Genomic DNA, 26093 nt, shown 5'->3' with positions numbered 1-26093 from the left:
AGAGGAGGTTCACACTGTCTGCATCTTTACTGGAGATAAAGCTCCTGGAGGATGTGGGAGGGTGAAGTTTTCCCTGCTCATCACTTATTTCTTTGATGTCCCCAGAAAGCAAGTATCAGTCTGCCAGTGTGAGATCAAGTGGCTATTGAAACTATGGTGTTATATGAGATGCACTCTTTCCAGCCTTGATTCGATAATATTCACAATTGTAGAAAAGCATTTTCTTCCCCAAGTTTTTCTGTGATGTCAAGAAAATTTGTTTCTCCTGCTTTCTACAGGACGTTTGAGTAAAAAAAGCAGTGGAAACTAAACATTGAAATTAAATCCAATGAGAGCAGCTTCTGTGTTTAATGTGTATTAACTTCTGTTTGTCTGAACAAAGATTTCAGAGCAGAGTAACATAAATAACACATTCATAATGTATTTGTCAATTGGATGGGAAAAGCACATGTTAACCAGAGTGTGGGTTTCCTTTGTGATTTAAGAGCTAAGGAGCCAGGCTGCTGAGTTGGAGTTACGACTGCCAGGACACGAAAAAGAAATGAGAGTCCAAATGAATCAGTGGCCAGAACTCCAGCTCCAACAGGAGAAACCCAAAATGGAACCAAATGAAAAGGAGAAAGTTTGGCATAAAAGTAGGGCCGAACTGGCAGCACAGCATGACCAGGAATCAACCAAGGTACTTGACTTTTCATGAGTTTTAGAAAAATCTCCACTTTTGTCCATGCAGTTTCTGGGAAAGCATACTTGACGCTGACATTTAGGAGGTAAATGATGTACTGAACCTTACCCATGTGTTCCAGGCAGTACTGGTGCCATAGAAGCAGTAAGTTCTTTTAGAGTTGGGCAGATCAGAGGTCAGTCCTAGACTGCACGTTTCCCAGCCAAGGGACTTGAGCGGATCCTTCACCTGTGACATGTCAGAGGGTGAGATTAAAGGTCACGGATATGCAGCACCCGGCACATTTTCTGGCCCATAGAAGAGACTTCAAGTCATGGAGCTTTAATAGACGTTTAGGAATTATGATAGAATGCAATTGATCATCTCTTGAGATGCAGTATCCATGTAATCATAGAGCTCCAATGTAGGCCTATTATTGAGAGTTTAATTTAGGAGGGTTTGGGGGGGATGGTTGCTGCTTCAGCCCTGAACTATCTCTCTACTCTTCTGTTTTTCCTATTCATTTGTTCATGGACTCATTTGACAAACATGAGTAGACTGCCGACTGTGTCAGGCCCTCTTCTAGACCTAGGGATGGGGCAGTGAGGGGTCAGACAGCAGTCGTTGCCCTTGTGGAACTTCATCCTACTGAGGGTAGGACATTGATGTGGAGGTCACAGACAGCATGGTGCATTGAGGACAAGGGTAGGGGAAAATGAATTATCTTCTCGGACCACCCGTACTTATTTGACGTCTCCTGGACCTAATCTCTCTCTGAGCCCCGGCCCCTTCTGCTCGGCACACTCTCCTCCTGCAACGCCCTTGCCCTGCTTCTCTGCCTGTGAGTCCTTCCCTCTGCTCTTGATGCAGTGGGATCTTTGCTGCAGGCAGCCCCTTGTTTGTGATCCAGCCCCGGGGTTCCCACACTTGGCTCATTGTCAGAATCACAGAGAACCTTGCAAATCTAATCCTGTTAGGCTTCAGGAATTGACTTCTAACAAACTCTAGGATTGTCTAAGACAGAAGTGAAAAACTGATATGGTATCTACACCTACCTCTATGTCCAATTTATTTCTTATGGGCATATTTTCTCTGTCTTGTAAAAGAAATCATCTTTTAAATTTTAAGGTAATTGAAGATTCATACTTAGTTTTATGAAATAATGCCTTGTCACTACTGCTTTTTAAATATTTGCATGAGCTTTGCATCCTTGGAATAAGCCCTGCTTGCCATGGTGTACAATTCTTTAGATATAGTTGTGAATTTTATTGGCTAAGAATTTGTTCAGGATTTTTGTGTCTATATGGATGAGGGATAATGGTCAGCTATTTTCTTTTTCTCCTTCTTTTTTTTCTTTTGTCTTTGGTATTTGTATCAGAGATCATTACAATAACATTAACTCCATAAAACGAACTGGGAAGCATTTCTTCCTCTTCCCCCTCTGAAGAGATTGTGTAGAATTTGTGTTCTTTCTTTATAAATTTTGTAGAGGCCTCGAGATGTCTCTTTTGTGAGTTTTAAAATTACAAATTCAACTTTAAAATAATGACATTGCTATTTTTTAGTTTTTTTAATTTATTTATTTATTTTTATTCAGTTACAATTGTCTGCATTTTCTGCCCTTCCCTCCACCCCAACCCAGCCAGTCCCACGTCCCTGCCCCACCTCTACCCTCCCCCTTGATTTTGTCCTTGTGTCCTTTGTAGTAGCTCCTATAGACCCTTCTCCCCACTATTCCCTCCCCACTCCCCTGTGGCTATTGTTACAATGTTCTTAATTTCAATGTCTCTGGTTATATTTTGTTTGCTTGTTTCTTTTGTTGACATTGCTTTTAAAGTGACTTATTTCCTATTGAATGAGTTGGGATAGTTTCTGTTCCTAGAGGGAACTCATTCATTTCACCTAAAGTGTCAAATCCCCGTATGTGCAGTCAATCCGCCTCTTCTCCGTTTAGAGCTTTCTGATGCCTGTTTTGATACAATGGCCAGAATTTCTAGTTGTTCTTGATGGGAGGAATGGGGAAATGTACATCTATTTGTCTTTCTGAATGTGGTAGTCTGGGTTCACTTTGAGACATTCTCCTAGTGCAGTGCTTTGCACAGAGAGATTCTTAAGAAGGTCGGATGAGATGGAGGAGGGCGCAGTGGAGTCTCAAAGGGACCCTGGCCAGCCTTGATCAGTATATGTACTGTCGTGTACAGTGTGAGTTGGTTTTTCTAGTTAGATAGACTTGGATTTGAGTTCTGGCTCGGCCACATCCCAGTTGTATTGTTTTGGGACTGATTCACTTCTGAGCCTCAGTTGCCTAATGAATAAAATGCTGTTGATACAGCCTGTGTCATAGGATTGCTGTAGACATTGCAGTAATTTCCATGAAGGCCAAACACAATGCTTGGAACCGGAGAACTTATATTGATGTTAGTAGTTATTGTTACACTGAGTTCTTTGTCTATTCAGCTCATTTTCAGTTGCTTTCCCACCAGCTCAGTCCTTCCTCAGGCTAAGAACCATACTTACCCTCTCACATGCTGTGTTGTTGGTTGGATGTGACAGGAACACTCTCGGTCCTGTTCTAGCTCACATACCTGCCGAAGTCTCTTCCTGCTGCGTCAGGAATCCTAATATTCGAGTAGGACAGTGCTGAGTGCTGAGAACACAGCTCTGCTCTCTTTCCCTTCGCCGTCCCTGCAGGGTCTTCAACTTGGTCATTCAGCGCTTTATGGATTTCATTTGTCCCTGAGCTACAATCCATCTAACCGAACATTGAGTATACCTGTCCCTGTCTTGCCTGCAAGGACAGTATGGCCTTGCCAAATATGCTGCCGAAGTCAAGTTATGCACCGTTCACGCTCTTCCCTGAGCTACCCCCAGAATCACCTGTTAAGGGAAATGGAGCTCACTGAACCGAAGCCAATGCCGTGTTCCTCAGTGGACATCTGCTGTGTCCATACGCTTCTTTCCAAGCATTTACGAGCCACGCGGGACACAAAGCTGTTCGACTCACATAGAAACAAAGTCATAGGGCTTGCAGCCAGCCTGGGGTTCAGCACCCGCAGTGTACAGGTGACAACCTCAGGCCCAGATGCTGAGTGCCAGGGTCCTGTGCTGCCCGTGTTCAGGGACTTGAGCCCTGGACACTCTTTCGGAATGTTATGGCACATCATGACTCCTCGTGGTGACCTCCTCTGTCGTGACTGTGCATCATCAATATCAGGATGTCATTTTTAAAATTGTAAATCAAGTGAAAATAAAACCTCCTGAAAGGTCATGTTTAACCCTCTGTTGCTAGGAAGAAAAAATTGTTGATTCAGCGATCCTTTCATGGAATGAGTTGCAGTTGGAAGAGGGGCCAGCAGAGCGGGCCAGGGGCTCCTTCATCTAATACAGCATGTTGGGTTTTTCCCCTGAGTTTTGCTGACATCCCAAATTCTGGTCCAGGGGGGCAGTTATTTCCATGTGAATTGTTTACTGCTGTATCCCCAGTACCTAGCACATTGTTGGACATCTAGCAGGCATACAATCAATGTTTACTGAATTCATACTTATTATAAACAATTTCTTGTAATATTTTTCCTTTGAAAAGTATTAAATTTTTCCTACTGAAAAGTTGAAGAAAATGAAAAATAATGACAAAGGTGTCTAAAAGTCCAAGGCAGTGGACGTTAATTTGAACCACTGGGTCAATATTTTCTGGTTTGAAATTGACATTTTTAAATTTCTGATATTAGTAAAACCAGGTAGTCACTGATGACCAGCTTTGCTCTTTGAATCTTTGCTTAATTAATGATTGGTGTTTGACTGGCATTCTCGCAAGGTATTCCATAGTGTTTTCTTTTCCAATGAGTTTTCTGTGAAATTCCTAATATTTGTAATAGTTCTCACTGAGACTATGAGGAGTCTCAGGACAATACATCAGTAGAGGCATTTGCCCAATTGGGGCGCTTTTCCTTCTGGGCCAGGCAGTTCTCTCCCACCCACAGGACCCACTCTGACTCCTCCCTGGGTTTTCAGGGTTGTTTTGTGGGTGCAGTTTCAGGATGTGGGCACCACGGGGAAGAGAGAGGAGTGGGTTTCAGCCCGTGAAGATTTCAGTACGTTTGACTCCAATTAGTTTGAGAAGAGCATCCACAGTTTTGATGTAGTTCATGCTTAAAGGACGATTTTAAGGAAGCTTGGCTCTGTGAAAAGGCAAAAGAAGGTTTTTGGTGCCGCTCATGGCAGCGTGGTTAAAAACCCTGTGTGGTATTCTCTGGAGGACTGTGCACCTCCAGAAATTTAAAATAGGAAAGTGGGGGCACGGTGGAAAGAAGCCTTTCACTAATTACAGTTTGTCACAGAATGTATTATCCTCGACCCAGACTGCCCCTTGAGAGTAACGGGGTACTACCCCTCTGATTATTTGACGGCCTGTAACGGCCACGACCATCACTGCATTTTAATGTGACCCAGGCGGCAAAATTTCGAGGAACCTGTCTTCAGACACACCGAGTTCCTTTTTTATGGTGCACATTAGGAAGTATTTCAATGGTCTAAGCCTTTACATTCTTGCTCCCATTTCCCAAACATGAATGTTCTGTGTACTAAAATAATTACCGTGGTTTCCCTATATGGCTAATATTTTAAAGCCAGTTTTTTTATGAAAGAAAATGTCAGAACACAATGGTAAATTGAGCCAGAACTTGGGACTGGTTTTTCCAATGTCAAAGATAGGACTTCTTTCCTTGACACTTTGTTTTGTACTGTGCCTTTTTATTTGCTGTTAGTACGCTGCATTGGAACACAAACTGAACAAACTGACTGAAGCTTTGAGCTGGTATCGACAGAACGCAGAAAGTTCCAGATGTTCTCTGGAACGGAAACTCAAGGAAAAAGGAAAACAGTTTCAAGAGGTAAGGTGCAGAGGTCCATGCGGAGTTTGGCTGCGGTGTCCCAGTGTCCTCACGGGAGAGGAGGAGCCGCCGCGGGTCATCACTTGGTGAGTTCTGCACGGGAAATGCTGTGTGAGCACAAGGTCCCTGTGTTTCCCTTCACACTCTGAGTCTTTCAGGTTTGCATTGCAGAAGGAACTAGAGTCAGAAGGTTCCTGTTCATCCATGTTTTCTGATTTGTTTGAGATTGTTGTTCACAGTGGAAAGAGGTCCCATTTCTTCCTTTGAACCATTTTGGTTGTGAAGGAAATTGCATGACATTCTCTGTTTGCTTTGAAAGCCTGAGGGTTGGCAAATACATTAGAACCATAGTCGATGAAGCAAGTGGGGAAAGACAATGGCAGACGGGTTATGGCTGAGGATGGTCCTCGGGAGGGACAGCTGCTGGCGCCAGGTGAGTTGGCCTGACAGTGTGTCTGGTGGGTGAGGGTCTGTGGACTTCCAGTGAGAGTGAGTGCAGACTGGAGCTCGTCTGGGGCCGACACAGCCTCACATAGGCACTGAACTGTCCATTCCTCTATGCTGTTTCTCACAGAACGACTTCCACACAGTGGGCAACATGCAGAGACTTACCCAGAAGGAAGTCATTCTGCCTCCTGGAGGAACTATCACCAACTGTGCACTGCTATCCGTTTGAATTTAATTAATGTTCTGCTTTCATTCTGGCTGACATTTAGTATTCTATTAGTTTCAGGTGTATAGCCTAGCAGTTAGAGACTTACATCACTTACAGACTGATCCCCTGGGAAAACAAGTATTGAAACATGGCAGCTATTATTTCTGGAACAAATGAGATACCATGCATTCTGCGACTTCCCGGGTGAAATGGGGGCTTAAGACCATGGGTTTTAAGTCTAGAATGGTGGTTTTCAACCAGGGGTGACTTTGTTTGAACTTAATGTGAGGGCATGCTCATGGATTTATTGAGAGGGCGGTTGAGGGAGAGAGAGGGAGAGAGAGGAGAGAAACATTGATGTGACAGAGAAGCACAGATCGGATGCTTCTTGCATTTGCCCTGATTGGACACCAAACTGATCACCCAGCCTCATGTCCCACCCAGAAATTGCACCTGTGAACCTTTGCTTCACAGGACGATGTTCCAACCAACTGAGTCCCTCTGGCCAGAGCGAAAGGGGTGAAGTTTTTCTTCCCAGGGGAGATTTAGCAATATCTGGGGACATTTTTTTATTATCACAACTGGGACAGGGGCTGGGGGGGCTACCAGCATTTACTGGTTAGGGGCCAGGATGCTGGTGAACATCCTATAATACAGGACAGTCCTTTACAGAAAAGCACTGTCCCCAGCCCAAAATATGATGAGTGCCAAGCAGCTAGTACCAGGTGTAGAGCTAGGGTGATACAAAACTAAAAAACCAAAACTCAGTAACAACCCAAAACTCACAAGCACACTTACACATCAAAGGAAAAGTGACTGCAAATGTTACTCTGGTGTCCTTATGCGATTATCCAAGTTCATTGGAGACACATACTTTGCATCATTGTCAGTCTGAAGTGGTGTATGGAATTTGTTTTTACAGTCCAGTTTTGAGTGCGTTTGATTTCTCAGCTAAACTGTGACAGTTGCAGCTCAGCTGTACTCTCTTTTGCCCCTGGATACTTCAAACAGAAGTGACTGATTTCAGAATGGTGGTGTGGTCAACAGGTGGACTCCTTTCCGGGCCCTTGGAGACCAGGATTGGATGACCGGGACCTGTACTCAGGCTGATGATGTTTTTCACCCTTTGGATGGTCAGCTAGGTTCCCTGTTGTCTCTTGCTCTGTCCCTGCATATCCTATGGGGCGACCGTGTCACCCTGGAACCTGCATGTGGACCATCCTGAGTGCTAAGAGAATGTATTTTGCATTTCAGGAGCTCTCCAGTCAACAGCGCGCTTTCCAAATCTTGTACAGAGAGAGCTCGCAGGCGAAAGGCAGACTCACTCAGGAGCTACAGCAGACCAAGAATGCTCGCAACATCCTGCAGGCAGAGCTGGATAAAGTAGGTGCTCCTCACTTCATCCCCTCTCCTTGTCCTTGGACACGTTAGTTCTGTCCCGCAGCAGACCTGGGATGCTTTGGAGGGAGTAATGCTCCAGCCTCACACTCCTTACTTTCAAGCAGGAGAACAGACGGAACCTGTCTGGGTCTGGCTTCTCCTTCTTGGAGAAGAGGACAGTGATGGAGTCAGAGAGTGAGGAGTGAGGTTCTCACATGTCAGGGTCTGTGGAGCTCTGTGACATTCTGGTTCTTGGTCAGATCACTGGGTGGGACGTCACTGGGTGGGATCTCTCCCAAGTCATGTGTGCCCTGCAAGTGTCAAAGCACTGAAAATTATGTCACCTTATTGTTTAGCACTCACTTCAAAACTGATGTCATCCAGCTGTGTGACTTTAGGTTTTCTCTCTGTGGTGATGGCTCCCGTGCTCATATCTCCGGCCAGGTCATTGGTCCTGAACTTGGGACTCACCAGTGTGTGTCTGACATTTCCACACGGCATTTCTAACAGGCATCTCACACTTCCCATGTTCGTACTGGAACTCCAGGTGTCTATTCAGACCTGGTCTTCCCTTTGTCTTTGTCATCCCAGGAAATGTCAACTGTGCTCTTCCCATGGCTCAGGCCAAGTGCTCCCTTCAACCTCAACTCTCCTTTTCCCCTCATACCTCAAAGACTTTCATTACAACTCTGCCGAGTCTACCTTCATGTATTTACATGTGTGCCCATGTGTTTATGGGTATAAGTGTATACATTACATATAGCACATTCAAATTCTTTTTAAAAATATTTTGATTGATAATGCAATTACAGTTGTCCCATTTTTTCTCCCCCTTTTTCACCTTCATGCAGCACCCCCATTCCCTCTGGCATTCCCCTTCCCCTTTGTTCATATCCCCGGGTCATACATATAAGTTCTTTGGCTTCTCCATTTCCTGTACTATTCTTAACCTCCCCCTGCTTATTTTGTCCCTACCATTTATGCTTCTTATTCCCTGAAACTTTTCCCCCATTCTCCTCCTTCCCCCTCCTCATGATAACCCTCCATGTGATCTCCATTTCTGTGATTGTGTTCCTGTTCTAGTTGTTTGCCTAGTTTGTTTTGTTTTTCTTGTTAGGTTCACTTGTTGATACTTGTGACTTCACCGTCATTTTACTGTTCATGATTTGATCACCTTCTTGTTCTTAGATAAGTCCCTTTAACATTTCATACCATCAGGGCTTGGTGGTGATGAACTCCCTGAACTGGACCTTATGTGGGAAGCACTTTATCTATGCTTGCCTTCTCAGTCCTAGCTTTGCTGGAGAAAGTAATCTTGCACGTAGGTCCTTGCCTTTCCTGACTTTGAATACTTTGCAGCTCCCTCTTGCCTGCAAGGTTTCTTTTGAGAACTCAGCTCATGGTCTTATGGGAACTCCTTTGTAGGTTACTGTCTCCTTTTCACTTGCTGCTTCGAAGATTCTCTCCTTCTCTTTCATCTTGAGTAATAGAATTATGATTTGCTTTGGTATGTGCTTCCTTGGGTTCCCCTTCTTTGGGACTCTCAGTGTTTCCTGGACTTCCTGGAAGTCGATTTCCTTTGTCAGCATAGGGAAGTCCCCCTTCTTTAGTTTTTCAAGTAAAGTCTCAATTTCTTGCCCTTCCTTTTCTACTTCTGGTACCTCTATGATTCCGATGTTGGAATGTGCCAAGTTGTTCCAGAGGTTCCTAAGCCTCTCTCATTTTTTTTTGAATTCTCGCTTCTTCATTCTATTCTGGTTGAATTTTTACTTCTTCCTTTAACTCAGAATCTTTCATTTGAGTCCCAATGTCCTTCCTGTCTCCGTTGGTCTGTATACCTTCTCCTTTATTTCACTTTGCATGGCCTTCACTTCTTCCTCTCTTGGCCACCACGCTCAACTGTTTCCGTGAGCATCCCAGTTAGCAGTGTTTGGAACTCTGCGTCTGATAGGTTGGCTATCTCTTCATCCCTTCCTTCTGTTTTTGGACCTTTGATCTATTCTTTCATGCTGGCCAATTTTTTTTTGTATCAGCATGCTTGCTTTGTTCTGAGGGGCCCAGCCTTAGGTATTCACCAGGGTGGGGCAACCTAATCCCTCCATTGTGGCTGTGTAAATTAAGGTGGAGCTCCAAAGGGATCAATGCTGCTGGCTTGGCTGTAGGCTGGCTTTCAGTCCCTTCCCCTGCTTTCCACAAGCCACTTGGGCCCTTTTGGTGCAGATTCCTGCGTGTATGGGCTTGTGCACATTGTAAGACCCTGTGGGTCTCTGCAGCGCACTCTCCTCTGTGGCTGGGAGTGTCTCCTGCACTAAAATCATTCCCAAAGGTTTTTATAACCAGAGGTTTTGAGGGTTTGTTTCCCTGCTCTGGAACCCTGGGTTGCACATACTATCTGTCTCCCCAGATGTTCCTCCCAGTTTATCCACACAGGAATATGGCACTGCCAGGTTCCCCAGCTGCCATCTTGCTTACCTGGTCCTCCAGCGCAGCCTTGCCATGTGTCTTCTCCACCTCAGCTGCCCGTCTCTGCTCCTCCTAGCAGTCTGAGTGAATGTTTCTTCTTTGACTCTTTGGTTGTCAGACTTCCATATACTTCCATTTTCCGGCAGCTCTGGTTGGTTTTTCTGTTAAATTTGTTGTTGTTTTCCTTTGGTTGTGACAGGAGGCAAAGTGTATCTACCTACACGTCTCTCTGCTTCACAAATCTTGCACATTTCAACTCTTGTTGTAAAGCACCATGTCTATAGAATAAATGTGTAATGATAAATGATTTGGGGGCGTGCTCTTTTATATCCATTATCTGTATCAGGGTAGAGTGTCATCAGCTCCCTCAGAAACCCTTCTTGTGCTACATACCTCACTGCTGAGAACACACCTGGCTTTACCTTTGTCTGTATTTTCTATGAAATGTGACTACTTTCAGCACCTCTATGGCTGTGTCAGGTCCCAGACCGTTTGTCTCCTGCCTGGGTTACTGTTCTTGCCTCCTACTTGTCTCCCTGCTTTGCACTTCTTCCTCAGTCTCTTTACAACCAGCGGTCAGATGGATCTTAACGGGGCCAATCACATCATGTCACTCTGCTGAGAAGCCTGCGATCGCGCCTGGACTCTGTCAGAGCAAGAGTCTCAAGCCCCCTAGAGGGCCTCAGTCTTTTCTTTAGTGACTTTTGTATTATAGAAGGAGACGTGATGATTTACAAAGTAAACAACAGAAAACTAAACTTGGCCTTGTTTTTCTCTCTGTAGGTCACATCAGGAAAGCACCAGCTGGAAAGAGAATTGGAAGAGTTGAAGCAACATTTGGGCCAAACCGAACAGGCCTTACGGGCTAGTCAGACCACAGAAAATGAGCTGAGGAGGAGCAGTGAGGTGAGTGAGGAGCAGAGAGGAGTCTTTATCAGCTCCTGTTCAGGATGCAGTGACGCAGAATCTCTACACCGTTTTTTAGTAGGTTGTCACGACCACATCATCTTCTATTTTATTTGCCACAATTGCTCATGAATTTGCCACTTGGAATATAACCTATGACATAGAACATGGTGCTTTTTTTTCATCACTTTTTATTCTGATTTAATTACCCTTTACAGGAATCACAGGACAATATGACATGTATTTAAGAAGATATAGTACTCTTTTGATAAAAGATTGTTTTAGACCAGCTGGGAGGTGGGACAATGTGAGAAAGCAAGGTGTTTTCTAAATGGAAAGAAACAAAATTGGTGCTGGGAAGGGGGATATAATTTAATCCCCATGCCAACGATGGGCTTTTGAGTCACGAAATATTAAAATCCTGGTGGAAAGTCAGTGAGTTAAATGGGCCAAATCAATTTCAGATGAAGACGATTTAGCTTCAAATTCTCATGAAAACATCAAGTAATTGTAAGTTATGTGACTCTGGCCTCACAAGTCAACGTTAGCCTGTGTGTTGAGCATGGTTGCAGTGTCTTTGTAGATTCGCTGTAGGGCTACACTGACGTTGCTCCTACTGAGAGGATTCTATTGATAACTTTAATTTGGCTTCTCTCTGAGTCTATTTAGTGGCCTAGAGTTAAGTAGAAAGGGCTTAATTAAGAGCCACTTAGGGACACTCAAGAGAGGGAAACCAACCGGGCAGAGCCATGAGAGAGCGCTGTAATATCAAGAAGCCCAGCAGAAGAGTAGAGGATTCTCGTCCATCTTATGTCACAGGAAGGCCCTGGCCGGGCGGTTCAGCAGGTTGGAGCATGGTCAACACACAAAAAGTTTGCGGGTTCGATCCCCAGTTGGGTTGCAAAGTAAGAATGCTAAGTCAGCCCAGGCAGCTAAACTCTCCTCACTGTCTCTCACGTTGAACTCATTCCGCTGGTCTTAGCACTGAGCTTGTAAATCTGGCTGCTCTGAGGGTTTGGAAAGAAATGCAAATACTGCCTCGCTGCCCTTATTGGAGTACATTCAGGTGTTTTTCCTCTCACCTCTGTGATCTCATTTCATGCCCATTATCCTGAGTTTGAAGAACCAACAGGAGATTGCAGTGTCAATAGTGTAACGATACTGGTGTAAGTCAGTAACATCATGGTATCTTAAAGACCCTCCTTGGCACACTGAACACTGCCGAGTGTGAAGGTCAAATCTCAGTCTTGGGGTCAGACGGATCAGCCCTTCCATTCTGATTGGTGTCTTCATTTGCCATCGTGGAAGGGAGGCAGGATTAGGACAAAGACTACAATGGGCTCTGACTTTTCTTGATGATGAAGTGAACATATACATGAACAGAGCTCTGCCAGCAAGTTTTCGACTACTCTCTCCTAGCCACATTCTCCCTCTTCTTCAACTTGGCTTTGCTGCTTTGGTACCCATCTGCTGTGAATAACCAGAATGATTGTTGGAGGCAGCTTTCCAACACCGTCCTGCCAGGGCCATCTGTTTTCTAACGGTGCACTAGGGTTTAAGGGGTAGGTCTTCATTGTTTCTATAAGATTAAAAATCTCCCCCTACTTCTCAGGGATATGTTTTAAGCATGTGCGTGAGTGTGTCTTTTAAAGTTACCTTTATGAATGTTCCACACTAAGGATGTGAGGCCAGGACTTCCCTCAGTACGTGCCAATTCACTATGTTCCTAAGGGATGTATATCATATAAGCTGAGATACTCATCAGCTACAACATCACTGAAGGTTGGGAAACAGGACATAGAGGATTTATGATGGTTTGTGTCTTCTGTGGTTAATGAGCAATAGCACTCTTACCTTGCACACAAAGATTACCTGGTTTTAGATTCAGAACATTACACACATCACCCTTGATAACAGAGTAGGGGTGCATCTGCGTCTCTGCTACAAAAGTTGCACTTTGGTGCATGGATACTTCATTTGATCCGGTGCCCTAAGAATCTGTTCTCCCTGTGAAAGCTTCCAGTCCTCCATGTAGAGGGAATTCCTCCTTCTGTGCTCCAGCCTGGTTTCCCAGAGCACATTCCCCCACTCTAGTCATTAGCCCGTGACCGTGTTATAAGTGATTGGTGTCACTTCATCCTGAGGGCACAGACTGTGTCTTTCTTAGATGACATCTTTTATAATGTCCATTCCAGCTGGTGGCTCATGGCAGCTTTCTCTTGGTAAACATTTATGCAAGGTAACTTACTCATAAAGACACCCCTGTTACAGTGCACCTTAAGATGGTTTTAGAGTGTGAAGGAACAATTTTACCTGTGAATATATTTTGTTTCTTAGTACATCGGACTTTGGAAAGTTATACTTGATCATTCGGGTGTGATAAGAACTTGGAGCTTATGTCCTTGGGGATCTTTTCAAGGAGATTTTTCATCTCAGTGAACTCTTTAACAAGCTTAGAGACAACCAGAAAGTTGAAACAAATAGTTTTCTGGAAGGAAACTGATTACCATCCGATTTGGGTTTTGTGCTTATGTTTTAACTTCTGTTCATAAAAGCATTTGGTTCAAGTCAGAATGCCTAAGTGTATAAAGTACTCAAAGGCAAGGCGTGAATTTCCCCTCTTGAGATACACGACTAGATCCATTAGGGACTCTTACTGAGGCACAAGTCATAGTTTGCTGGAGCATTTGTCTGAATGATAACCAAGTAAACTTGTGCTTTAGGAAATGAAGAAAGAAAACAGCTTCCTCAAGAGTCAGTTGGAGCAAAGTGCCAGAGAAGTCTGCCACCTGCAGGAAGAAGTGAAGAAGACCAAGCAGTGTTTGAGTCAGAGCCAGAATCTGGCAGAGGAAATGAGGGGTAAGTCAAACTTGGTGATGTGGACTGATTTCCTAAGCTGCTGTATGGAGGAGGGTGGATGGCATTAGAAACTTTGAATGTTTCCATCTAGTCTCCCAGAAAGGTGTCTGCGGTCGATGTGGAGAAAGTTTTCTCTCTTCCACTTTTTGGTTTCTAGAGTGGTAGTTGGACATTTTGTTTTAATTGGACCACGTAGATCCCCCAAATGCCTGGGTTTCAGCTCTTAGAAACCGGAGGCCTCCATGTTTTCCACACAAAAGGAAATGGTCAGCGCTGCCTGTCTCCCCAGAGTGCTCTTGTCTGTCCGCAGTGACGCTGAGGAAGCTCGTCTCCTCCCTCGTTCCCTCACAATGGAACCTCCCTCCGTGACGTGCGTGTGTCCCAGCCCTTCATGCCCATCGATTTTTGATGACTCCCTTCACTGAATGACTTTATCCTCACTGTAGAGCCACAGAGTCATGTCCTACACACCAAATGAATGCGCCGTTCCTTACCCACTTATCTCTGTACCGTACGTCTTCTTGTCACATTTACTCTTCTCCCCTCGGGTATCTGCACGTCTAGGATTTCTCTAACCTTTTCCATCTCCCCCAGGCAGCTTTCAATGCTTCCAGTGCAGTAGGTAGAAATGTTGGTCTTTCTTGAATGAAACCAGAAGAATAGTGAAAAGTGTGGGCGTTTTCCATTGTTGGCCACCAGGGTCATTGTCTTAGGTACTCATAAAAAGAGCTGACTGATAGCCCTTGTGGCCTGTGGAGAGCCAATCACTTGGTTGGTGGCCTGAAATTAGCGGGTGAAAACCAGGAGCTGGTTTCCACTTATTGTCACTCCTGCATGCTGGTTAGAAACCGTGCTGTGTTTACCAGCTGCTGTTGAGATTCTCAACTTCTATTCTCCCTCAGTTTATTTGGGGAGTTGGGAGGATGCCTGTCACTGTTGAATGAAAGCATTGAGATGATTCTCAACTGTGTGAGGCCAGGGCGGGCATGTGTGTTGCTGGCCAGAAAACAAGGTGGTAACGGAGGCTTTTGTCACAGTTTTCACTCTCTGAATAATTATTTTTTATTTTTCTAAGATTTTATTTTTTTTATTTTTAGCAGCAGGGGAAGGTAGAGAGAAAGAGAGGGGCAGAAAAATCAATGTGTGGTTGCCCCACAGGTGGCCCTACCTGGGGACCTGGACAGCAACCCAGGCATGTGCCCTGACTAGGAATCAAAATGGCAAGCCTTTGGTTCGCAGCCGGCACTCAATCCACTGAGCTGCACAGGCCAGAGCTGAGTAATTATTTCATAAGAGGTGAAAACTATGGGCAGACCTCAGAGGTAGGGCAGGCTCTGTTCCAACCAGGGCAATAAAGCCAGTATCCCACACAACAAAGTGAGTCATGACCTTTTGGCTTGTGGAGGGTCTTGCCTCCTATTTGTAAAACACACGGCATCTGTGAAGCACAATAAAACAGCTATTCCTGTCCACATGCACCCAAACACAGAAGAAAACGGTTCAACTGGGTAGGAAAGTAATCTCTTGGTATTTTAAACAGCACTTTGTTAAGCTGCCTAGAAAGCAGATGAACAAAGCACCCCTGAAAGGACCATGTTGCTCATTGACTTTCTGGGTCTTAGATGATTGTCTGATGATCTACTTTGCAGGAGGTGTCTGGGCAATAATGCCAATTTTGGGAGTTCTTAGTGTGTTTAGATTTTCTTTTTCAGTGTCACATTCTTAGGACATCGATATTTAAAACATTGACAATGCTTTTTATTTTTCATAGCTAAGAATGCTTCTCAAGAAACCATGTTAAGAGATCTCCAGGAAAAAATCAATTCGCAAGAGATCTCCTTGACTTCAGAGAAATTGAAGCTTGCCTTGGCTGATCTGGAAAAGCAGCGTGATGGTTCTCAAGCCCTCTTCAAGGAAAGGGAACATCGCGTTGAACAAGTGAGTGAAAAGTTAAGCAAAACCGAGAGAGAGTCTGAAGCTTATTGAGGGTTTGGAATAAAAAAAAAAAAAAAGAGTCAGAAGAATGGAAAGAAGAGAAAACTCTATTTTCTCACTGGAAAAGTGAAACTGAAAACTCATAAAGTAGATGCAATTAGAGATTGAAATCTTGCTGAGTGATATGAATTGATTGGAAATGTGTTTGAAGATACAACAAATAAGAAGCGATGAATACGAGAGAGTAAGCACACTGGAGATGGAAGGACAAAGCCTAAGGGTGGAGGTGAAGAACCTTCCCAGTGTCATCGAGAGATAGACAGTGCAGGTGGAGACAGAAAGAAGCTCAGGCAGAGCTCAAGCAGAAGGCCACGTTGTCAGATGAGAAACATAAGAAGGAAACAGGAGCATGAGTTTGAGGGATTCGGAGCTGACTGAGCCAGTGGAAGATGCAAAGCACAAGCTTCAACTGCTGTCAAGTGAAATAACAAAACCCAGCGTTACCGAGACCTGCCCTCGGAATAGGAGAGTGTCAGGGAGCTGCTGACACCCAGGGACTCCCTGGTGACAAATGAGGCTCATCGCAGCAGTCTTCTGGCTTCTGAGCACCAGTGTCAAGTGAATCATTCCTTGGTAGATAGAATAGGTTTTCAAGAGCATAAAATATATTCTAAAGTTTTTTAAAAAACAAAAACCAGAACTTTAGGAACCTGACTAAACCTTTTTGAGGTTTACTGAGAGCTGAATTTCTACAGCGATTACATTTAAACACTAATATGGGGAACTACTAAAGAGGTTTTTCCAAGCATCCTAGAGAAAATCCTATCACGGAGTCAGAAAAGTGGTCTTGAGCATGTCTATGTTGCATGTTTTGATTCTCTGTGCGTTCATCAAGCTCACTTCCATATTCAACCAGAGCTTAGGAAAAGGAACGTGATGTGAATGTTACCACTCTAGCCCTTTCCAGAGATGTTTAATGTTACAGAGTTATAGTCATGAAACAAATGTAAGAGTTTATGGCAGATGACTGAATCATTTTCCAACACTTTGCCCTGATACAAATCTGCGGTTCCATATCAGTGGTGTAAAAAGACATTTCTCTGTGTACTGAATGGGAAAGTGCTTAGTTACTTCTGGCTTTGTCCTTCCAGTCTCCCAGCTGAACTCCCAATGCTGTAGAGTCCAGGAGTCTCACTTCATTCCCTCTCCTTGCTGTTGTGTGATGGAAACGGCAAGTGCTGAGGAGGCCGCAGGGGTAGTCACAGCAGCTGACCCCTGTTTGACAGATGACAGGAAGGGGGTGTCCTGACATATGGTTTCTCCAAGAATCCAGTCAGTAAGTGCAGGCTGAAGTCCTTGGGCTGACAATCTGGTCGTGACACCTCACCGCCTTCTCCTATTGAAGAATATCAGAAATGCTAAAGATGGAAGCTGAGCACTGTCTGTGGTATTGGGTAGCCTCGTGTCTCAGAATCACAAAGGAAAACTTATATTTCGGCTCCCTGGACAATCCCTAGTGAGAAAAACCCCTTGAAAATTCAGTGTGTGCCAGTGCAGACCATCAAACCACTGGAGGGTTTGTCCTCATGACACACGCCTGCGCCAGTGCCTTGTCCAGACAGGATACGTCCTGAGTGTTTGCTTCATTGTGTTGACATTGGGATGGAGAGGGGAGAATGTGGTAGGAAATATGCCATTGGAAGACATGTGTTTAGCACAGGCAAGAAGCCAGTGCCTACAAGGCAATAATGAAGCCTATTGAATCTTTTCTGACTCTTCCTGAAAAGTAAAATGTGTTCTTGTTATATGTTACAGCCACAGGCTCTCCAGGGCAGAAGTGACAGCTGTGACACAGACTGGTCAGAAGAGTGTGCTGTCGAAGGCAAAGACAGAGCACACAAGCAGGACCTGATCAGTGACAGGGATGTCCAGCAGCACCTCAGCCCAGAGATGGACACAGTCACCGAGACTGCGGAAGTCCTGCTGCCAGCAGAAGGTTGTCAGGAGCAGTCTTCCAAAGAGAAAGTCCACCTCCAGGAGCAGCTGCAGCACTTGATAAAGGACTTACAGGCCCTGTCTTTGGGCAGAAATCACCAGGAACACCCAATCGAACACATGAATCACAACAAGGAATCCCTTCTAAGGGAACGCAAAAGTCTGCAGAACAAACTACGTGAAGTGCAACAGGAAGATCCGAATGTCCCTGAAACCTTGGAGTCTGCAGACATGGTCGCCTTGAGGCTGAGCCCAACACAGGACGAGGGACATCTGCTCAAAAGAGACATGGAGACACCGAGGGTCAGCTCGGAGGGTGCCGAGAACAAACGCTTGGAGAACATGAAGGGCACTGCGAGTAAGAATGAGAATCTTGCAAGCCAGTTGCACATGGCCGGGAAAAAGCACAAGGAGACCATTCTGCATGCTGAATATTCCAAAGCAGAAGTGGAGACCCTGAAAGCACAAATAGAATTCATGACAGAACATCTGAAAGCTTCCGAATTGGACCTTGCCACGACCAGGTCCGAAAAGGAAAATTTGACCCAGCAGCTACAAGAGAAACAGGGTCAAGTGACTGAGTTGACCACGTTACGCTCTTCCCTGGTACAGCTGTTAGAGGCAAAGGAGGAAGAAAATCGCAACATGCAAGCAGAATCCGTAGCTGCAGGGGAATTGCTGGAAAAAGAACTGAAAGAGGTGCTGAAGGCGGTGGCAGCTCTGTGTGATGACTCACAAGCCAGGAAGTTCCCAGAACACAGCTCCCCAGTGCACACAGTGCAGCAGCTGAGCAAGAGCCTCAAAAAGCTGAAAGACCAACTAGAAGACGATGACAAGAAGCAATTCTTCGTCCTGGCAAAACTGCAGGAAACTAAGCATCAAGCAGAGTCGTTTAAGGGCGAAGTCGATCAACTCGAAAAAGAACTGAAAAAGGCCAAAAAAACCCACGAGCGTGCAACTCGGGAAGCGCAGAGCTCCAAAGCAGAGGTGGACAAGTTAAAGGCCAAGATAGAGGAGATGGCCCCGAGTCTGAATGACCTCAGGTCAGAAAACGAAGAACTGACCAAACAATTACAAAAAGAGCAAGAGCGCGTCCGGGAATTAGAACAGTTAAAAGCTTCCTTTGAGAGTCTATCGCGAGAAAAAGAGCAGGAAATCGCTCGCGTGAAACAAGAAAGTGACCTTGTGCAGGAGAGGCTGCGAGCGCAGATGAAAGACCTCAAGGAGAGACGGCCCGCCTTGGGTGATGAGCAGGGCACCTGGAAGGCCAGAGAGCAGGGTCTGAGTGCGCACATGGCTCAACTGCAGCTTGAGAACTGGCAGTTGCTGCACGTGCTTGACCAGACCAGAAGTGACTGTGTCAGTCTGCAGTCTTCCATGAATGGCCTCATTCAAGAAGCAGAAGACTGCAAAGAGAAGGTCAAGAAGAGGGAGCAAGAGATCAGCCTCTTGAAACGGGAACTCCAGGACCAAGAGCAGCTTGTCTCTAAGCTGTCCCAGCGAGGAGGAGAGCCTCAAGTGATGACGCAGAAAGCAGAACTGGAGAGTCTGACCAAGGAACTGCAGCAGAAGATCCGAAGGCTGCAGTCCAAAAATGACACCTTGCAGGACACCAACAAAGTCCTGCAGAATTCCTGCAGGGACCTAGAGGAACAGCTTGAATCAACACAAACAGAAAAGCTGTCCTGTGTTGAAAGAGTAAGTGGCTTTTTCTACAATTGCATATGTTGTCAGGAGGGAGGGAAACCACGGGTGAATTGCATTATCTTCTGGAAGGTATTTCCAATATTGGACCAAACTTTGTAAAGTTTGCTCGACGTAGTTTATGGGATCTTGAACTTCTGGGACATTGACTTGCCTGCAGTAGTAGTGACTCTTGATTTTGACTCAGTGAATCTGGGTTTTGATACTTAGTAATGTTATCTTCCCTTCTCATTCCTTTCCTTATTGCTGTCTCTTCTTCAACCTTTGCTATAAAGAACAGGGAAGCTCACCAGTGGGACCTGAGCACATTAGTTGAGTGATTAGTGAAGGGAGGGTTAGACACGGTCCTTTTTCTCATTGGAGCCTGCAGAGAAGGGGTTGTGACTGTTGGATCACAGGGGTTAGTTTCGTCCACACGGACAAGCAAAAGCAGATCCTGAGGAGCGATTCAATTTCAGGTAAAGTCCTTGACTTCGAGGGAAACGGAGCTGCAGAGGAAAGTGCACGAGATGACCCAGAACATCACAGACTTGAAAGAAGAACTCAGCGGAGAGAAAAACAGGCTAACTGAAGAATTAAACGTAATGTCGGAAGAAATAAAGCACACCCAAGTAAGTCCATCTGTGACGGATTAGCAATTCGGTGTGCACATTCTCCTGGTTTCTTCTGTAAGACCTTCTGGACTCTACCAAACATGGCTGAGCTTTTGAGAGAAACACTCGGAGCGCTCTTGTCAGGGTCAGACAAGCAGTGGTCTTTGCCCACCAGCAGTGCCGGGGGCCCAGGAGGAGGCTCGAGCAGCCTCAGAGCACAGGACCAGACCTGTGCTGGAGCCCAGACATTTCTCCATAGACGACCACCCTGTACACTATTAAGTCACATCAGAAGTAGATTCCCTGCAGTTTTCAATAGGCTGCTTTCCTCGCCTGCTGCAGATTAGCAGCCAGAATGTGGCTACAGGCAGATGCACTGATCTTGCTGAGAACTAACAAAGTAACACAAAGAAAGTTCCAGTAACATGTGGAGTGAGAGCAGTCTTGGGTGCTGTTTTAGAGCAGGGTTCATGTGGCAGATCGGTAGCATCTGGGCAGCCACTCCCCCTGCTGTTCCCATAGCAGACTGCTGATTCCCATTGTCTCCTGTTCTCCTGAATCTCAACACTCAGTCCCAGGAGCTGCCACGTGCATGCAGTGCTGCTAGGGGCAGCGAAACCTGTTTGCAAACCCAGTTAAATGGTGAACGTTCCTACAACCACACAGTCCTCATGCGGCTTCCCTCCTCCAGAATCCTTAGAAAAGGGTAGCACACAGAGTTGTGATTTTGACCCTGAATTAGTATAGGGAGGTTGAAATGGTATTTGTAGTAGCCTGTAGAAGGAGCTGAGGAAATTTGGACTTTTCTTCAACTACGGTATGGAAGCTGAGGAACATGTACAAAAGTTGGCATTGTCCTGGCCAGGTAGCTCAGTTGGTGGGAGAGTCATGCCGATATGCCAAGGTCTTAGGTTCCATCCCAGGTCAGGGCACATACGAGAATCACCAATGAATACATGGAGGGCTAAACAGCAAACTGGTGTTTTTCTCTCCCTTTCTCAAATCAATACTTTAAAAACTGTAAAGTTGGGGCACTTAATCTCAGCAATTGACTTGAGTGATTTTTTGGCAATGCTGTGTGGAAGGAGTTGCCACCGATGATACATTTGAATGTTGCATCTGCTGAAAAGTGCCCTGGGACTGAGCCGTTTGGGGCTGTCTCAAATGTGTTGTTATTTGTACTTCATTGGTAGGCTCTACTAAACACAAAAGCTGAGTGTCTAGCCTCAGGTTTATACATCGGAGCGTGGGAGCCTGCAGTGACTTCATTCACTCATTTATTCATTCTGTAAACAACAAGCACTACTAGGGGTAGGGTGTACCATGTGGAACCATCGCTGTCCTGTGCTGCTTGTACTCATAGAGCTTACAGTCTGGGCCCACAACAGGAAGCACAAAATAGTCCTAAACCGCTAAGTGCTCTAAAGGATACAAATGAGATTCTTTACTGCAGAATAATTGGGAATTGGGGAGTGAGGTAGGCACCCACCTAGCTTAGATAGGGTGGTCAGAGAATGTTGCCTACAGGCTGGGGTGTCAGTGCTACAAAGAACCGGGGGGAGCAAGGAAGCTTCTGGGTGTAGAGAGCAGTTGGTAAACTCTTTGAGATTAGGAAGATCTTTGTACGATTTTTAAAAATGGAAAGGAAGCCCTGGTGGCTGGAATCAATGGAGAATGATATGAAAAAGGATGGCAGAGGAAGGCAGGCTGTGGTAAAGTGTCAGAACACAATCTGAAGGGGCACATCATACACAAGGCTGCAGTTTATAGGAAAGGTGTGGGGTGGCTATATGCATTCAGGTCATTTAGAACACAGGTCCTAATTAAAGATAATGGGAGTAATAGAAAATACAGACCGAGCCGTGGGACCTCCATCATGGAGGGGGAGAGGGGGAGGAAGAGCAAGCAAAGACCCTGAGAAGACAGGATGGGGCCACCCAGGGGAGTGCCATGTCCTAGCAGCCAAGGAGGAGGGTCTGTGAAGACAGAGGAATGTTCAGCATCCCGGGGACCTACTCAGAGGGCAAATGAGTGGTCAAGGACTGCAGTGTGCTCCTCGCATCTGCATCATGGAGGTCTACGACACCATGGAGCTGGCTGAGGAGGAGCTGGTGCAGGAGGAGCTGTGGTGAGGGCAGGTTAGAGGGGGGTGAGTGAAGGGGACATGAGGAGGTGGACATGGCTAGTGTGTATACAGACACAGGTAGAAGCAGCGATGTGGGATCTGGCGCCAGGGAGACAGATGCCTCCAGGACCGGGGTTTTGCCTGTCCTTCATAGAGGAGAGAGAGAGGAAAAAGAGTTCAGGGCACCTGGAGGGAAATTCTTACAGTGATAGAACGTGGCCTCTGAGCTGTTCAAGGAAGAAAGTCTAACCCTGGAGAGACTCGAGTATGAAGGTTGAATGATAGTGCTGTTGATGAGGGCATGGAATGATTGCCATGGGAACCCTGAAATAAGCCAGCCCCATAGCCTAGGAGGGTGGCGTCCCAGAGTGCATTAGATGAAGTCAGGTTTCAGAGGTTTTGTGGTCCCATGGCCGCAACCTTGGGGGTGGCTGGGTAGAACAGAGGAAATTGTCACTGGACATGAAGTTGCAATTAAAAATGAATCCATTGCGAAGGATCATTGCACTATTCTGTACAGATTTTTGTCTTGCTCGTGAAGTAGTTTTTCCTCCTCAGTACTCAGCTTTTCCGGAACACATATATCAAGGTTCTTCATTATTTTTCCATGATTGTATTAATTTTCTCTTCAGGGTCAATTGCAGGAATTCATGCTAGAAAATAGTGACTTGAAAAGGAGCTTGGACTGCATACACAAACACCAGATGGAAAAGCAAGAGAAAATGAGAGAAGAAATAGCTGACTATCAGAGACAGCTTCAGGAAGCTGAAAAGAGACATCAGACTTTGCTTCTGGACACAAACAAACAGGTGAAAAGTGGAGTTTGGTACCTGGGGGAGCTGGAGACTGTGTGTAGACCACAGTCAGGAGACGTTTGTTTTGCAAGAAGGTCAAAGGGCAGCATTATTGTTATGCTCTAAGATTTTGGGAAGGGCTCCGTCCTTTGAGCTGCACGATCTTTCTCCCCGTTCCCTGCACACGTCTCATCAGATAACTTCAGCTGTAAAGCTCCATCTGCATCTCGCAGTAGAGTGGCAGGAGATGGGCAGAGTGCACTTGAAATGGTCCTTGCAACAGCAGGTTTCTTTTGGGGGAGTTTTGCTAAAGTGGCATTTCTCTGCCGTAGCATGAAGTGGAAATCCAGACATACAGTGAGAAGCTGACTTCCCAGGAAGAACGCGTCAGCTCGCAGAAGGTGGAGATAGACCTCTTAACGTCCAATGAAGAACATCTCAGAAATTCTTTGAAAGAAGTCACTGAGTTTTTAGGAGAATTGATAAAAACCAAGGTATGTTTCCTTCTCCTTGCCTCATGACTTAGAACAGTTTATACGGAAGAATTGTGGTTTTAAAGGTATTGACTTACGAGATTTCATTTTAATTTTTATGGAAAAGTTCGGAGTATTTATGAATAATATCACTCAGCAGTTCTGCTGAGCTCTTTTTAAAAATCAGTGCATGGCCTCACAGACTCATGGCTGGAATGAACTTCATTGCCCAGTAAATCCTCAAAGGAGAGGGTATGAAACACTTCTGGAGATGGACATGAAGATTAAACCAATAAGAGATTAGGGCAGGCCTCTGAGCTTTAGGTAATAATTTGGTAAGTAATTCCAAAGTCTTGCTTCATGGGTCTCCAAGTTCACCACTGGCACCAAACCCACTTTCCTCTGCCTTCCAGGAAGGTCAAGGTGTGGCAAAGCATTTGGTCAGGCACTTGGCACATGCATGTGTCCACTCTCCTCTTCCTCTCCACAGGGGAGCCATAAAGGCTCTTGGCTAGGAACAAGAGGAGGTGAGCCCTAGTCTCAGGAACCTGACACTGGAGATGGCGCTTCAGTAATTCTCCTTGGAAAGGGAGGCTGTTGTGATCCCTACAGAGATGTTTTTATAAAGTGACTGCCATCCAGAAGGTACACTAAGGAATTTGGAAAACAAACACCCTCCAGTAAAGGTCTTTACGAAACGAGGGTTTACATTTATAAATTATGATGTTGTGTGTTGAATATATTCAAACAGAAAACGAGGTATCGACCTCTGAGGTTTATTGCTCTTACACAGTGATCAAGAGGAAGGAAATCTGCCGATAAAACAGACACTCATAAAATTCACAATAACATGAATGATCGATGATGTTCTGCTCCATGAGAGATATTAGGTTTCATAATAGGAAGATGTAGCGTCTGGTCTACTTTTTTACACACTTTCTGCCCTTTTACTCTTCGACAGTTTTACTGGGGGGAATGTTTGTTTATATTCACACCAGGTACAGAATGGTGCGTTGTTGAGTCTATTCAGACCACATGTAACTTTACTGACGTATACTTGACCAGCATCCTTGCAATTGAATTAATCCATCTCTAATGCAGTTACAGTTGGATTCAGAAGTAGAAAATTTCGCAAGTGCAGAAATTTTTGGAACATTGCTCATGATGTCAAGATGAAATCTAGAAAGGATGAAATCTGGCAACATGAGTATGGAGCTCTGGTTTTGGTTTTGGTTTTTATAGTTCGGTGTGCTTTTATGTCTCCATGATCTGCTACCAGAATCTCTTAGAGCTAAATGGCTTTGGAATTCTGCCTCTTTTGATACTACATAGCACAGTGCATGTGCCATATATTATGGAATATTCTAGCAAGATCTAGGGTCATACTTCATGCCAATTCATATTTCTGTAGCAATGTGTGAATATTCCCACAAGGAAGGACACATCCACACTCTAAATACCTTGGTATCAGGTCCAATTGTGCCTCTAAATCATTTGCAGAGCTTTTGTGTTTGGTTAAGGAACCATGTATTCTCCCACCTTTCTACTCACTTTCTAGTTGAGCTACTTATAAAATTTAAATTGGTATTGTGAGCCATAATATTGTTCAGCCTTCACCTGGTGTGACTGGAACACATGCCAGCTTAGGTATTACACTTTTATATCAGCACAAGATTGTAAATGGGGACATATTCTCTACGAATTTTTGACCCACGGAGAATAAGTCCATGGACTCCTATCCCCACCCCCCAGGATGTGATTCCCACGGCACGAACACAGGCAGAGTGAGCCACTGAAGGGCACACTGGCTTAGGAACCATGCTTTGTGTTTGTGGATGCAAAGAAGGGGCATCAGAAATGCAGTGTCGACCAGGGAGGCTTAGGAAACTGAGTAGAAAGGGTGAATTGTTTTATTCTTAATTAGATGTTTTAGTGTGAACATAATAGTTGTTATATTGACAATATATGATTCTTAAGTATATCTCAAAGATTGTTTGCTTTTTTTACTTTATACTTCTAAAGTTTTTCTTTATTTTTTCAGAGAGAAGGAAGGGAGGGAGAAAGAGAGGGAAAGAAACACTGATTTGGTACCTCTCACAGGCCCCCAACCAGGGACTTGGCCAGCAACAGAGACATGTGCCCATCCAGGAGTCTAATCGGCAACCATTTGGTTCACAGATCAGCGTTCAGTACACTGAGCAACACCAGCCAGGGCTCATAATGATCTATCTATGTGATTATAAAAAAAATTGCAAGTCTCCAATTCAACTTTATGTTTTGCAGAGGAACAATCAAACACATATAAAGCAGCTGAAGAAGGAAAAGGAGCGTGCCCAGGGGGAGATCGCTTGTTGGCTCAGCCACTGTAAGATGATGGAAGAGGGAATGGAGCAGTTGCAGAAAGAGCTGTGTCGCCTTGAAGAAGCTGCACAAGAGAAGCAGAAAGCAGGTGGGGTGAGCTGGGCAGGGCCCCGTGCCCAGGCCAGCAAAGCCTGGTGTGGGCACAGGCAGTGTCTCCGTGCTCCAGTGTCCTACTGCATGCTGATTCTCGGTGGTTGTCCTTTGTCCAATTTCCGAACTTTGAGCTCACTGTTGGATCATTCATAGGATTCAGAGGGAAGCCTGAATTTTAACCTAGAACAATCACATCTTCTGATCTAT

The 26093-nt window shown here is 45.1% G+C and overlaps 1 protein-coding gene across 1 annotated transcript in view; it reads left to right on the top strand.

Moving 5' to 3' along the window:
* The window catches only part of LOC128779765 (centromere protein F-like), a 43076-nt gene that overhangs the window by 10345 nt on the left and 6638 nt on the right, over nt 1-26093 (top strand). The window contains 16 exon segments of the mRNA XM_053915901.1: nt 486-679; nt 5425-5550; nt 7460-7588; nt 10832-10954; nt 13678-13813; nt 15585-15793; nt 15796-15883; nt 15886-16081; nt 16083-16147; nt 16150-16230; nt 16233-16381; nt 17564-19441; nt 19906-20058; nt 22798-22974; nt 23292-23453; nt 25716-25881. Coding sequence (XP_053771876.1) covers nt 486-679; nt 5425-5550; nt 7460-7588; nt 10832-10954; nt 13678-13813; nt 15585-15793; nt 15796-15883; nt 15886-16081; nt 16083-16147; nt 16150-16230; nt 16233-16381; nt 17564-19441; nt 19906-20058; nt 22798-22974; nt 23292-23453; nt 25716-25881 — 4032 coding nt within the window.

The sequence above is a fragment of the Desmodus rotundus genome, chromosome 12, assembly GCF_022682495.2.
Source record: "Desmodus rotundus isolate HL8 chromosome 12, HLdesRot8A.1, whole genome shotgun sequence".
NCBI lineage: Eukaryota > Metazoa > Chordata > Mammalia > Chiroptera > Phyllostomidae > Desmodus > Desmodus rotundus.
Note: the sequence above shows the minus strand (reverse complement) of the source record. Positions and strands in the feature narration are given on the sequence as shown.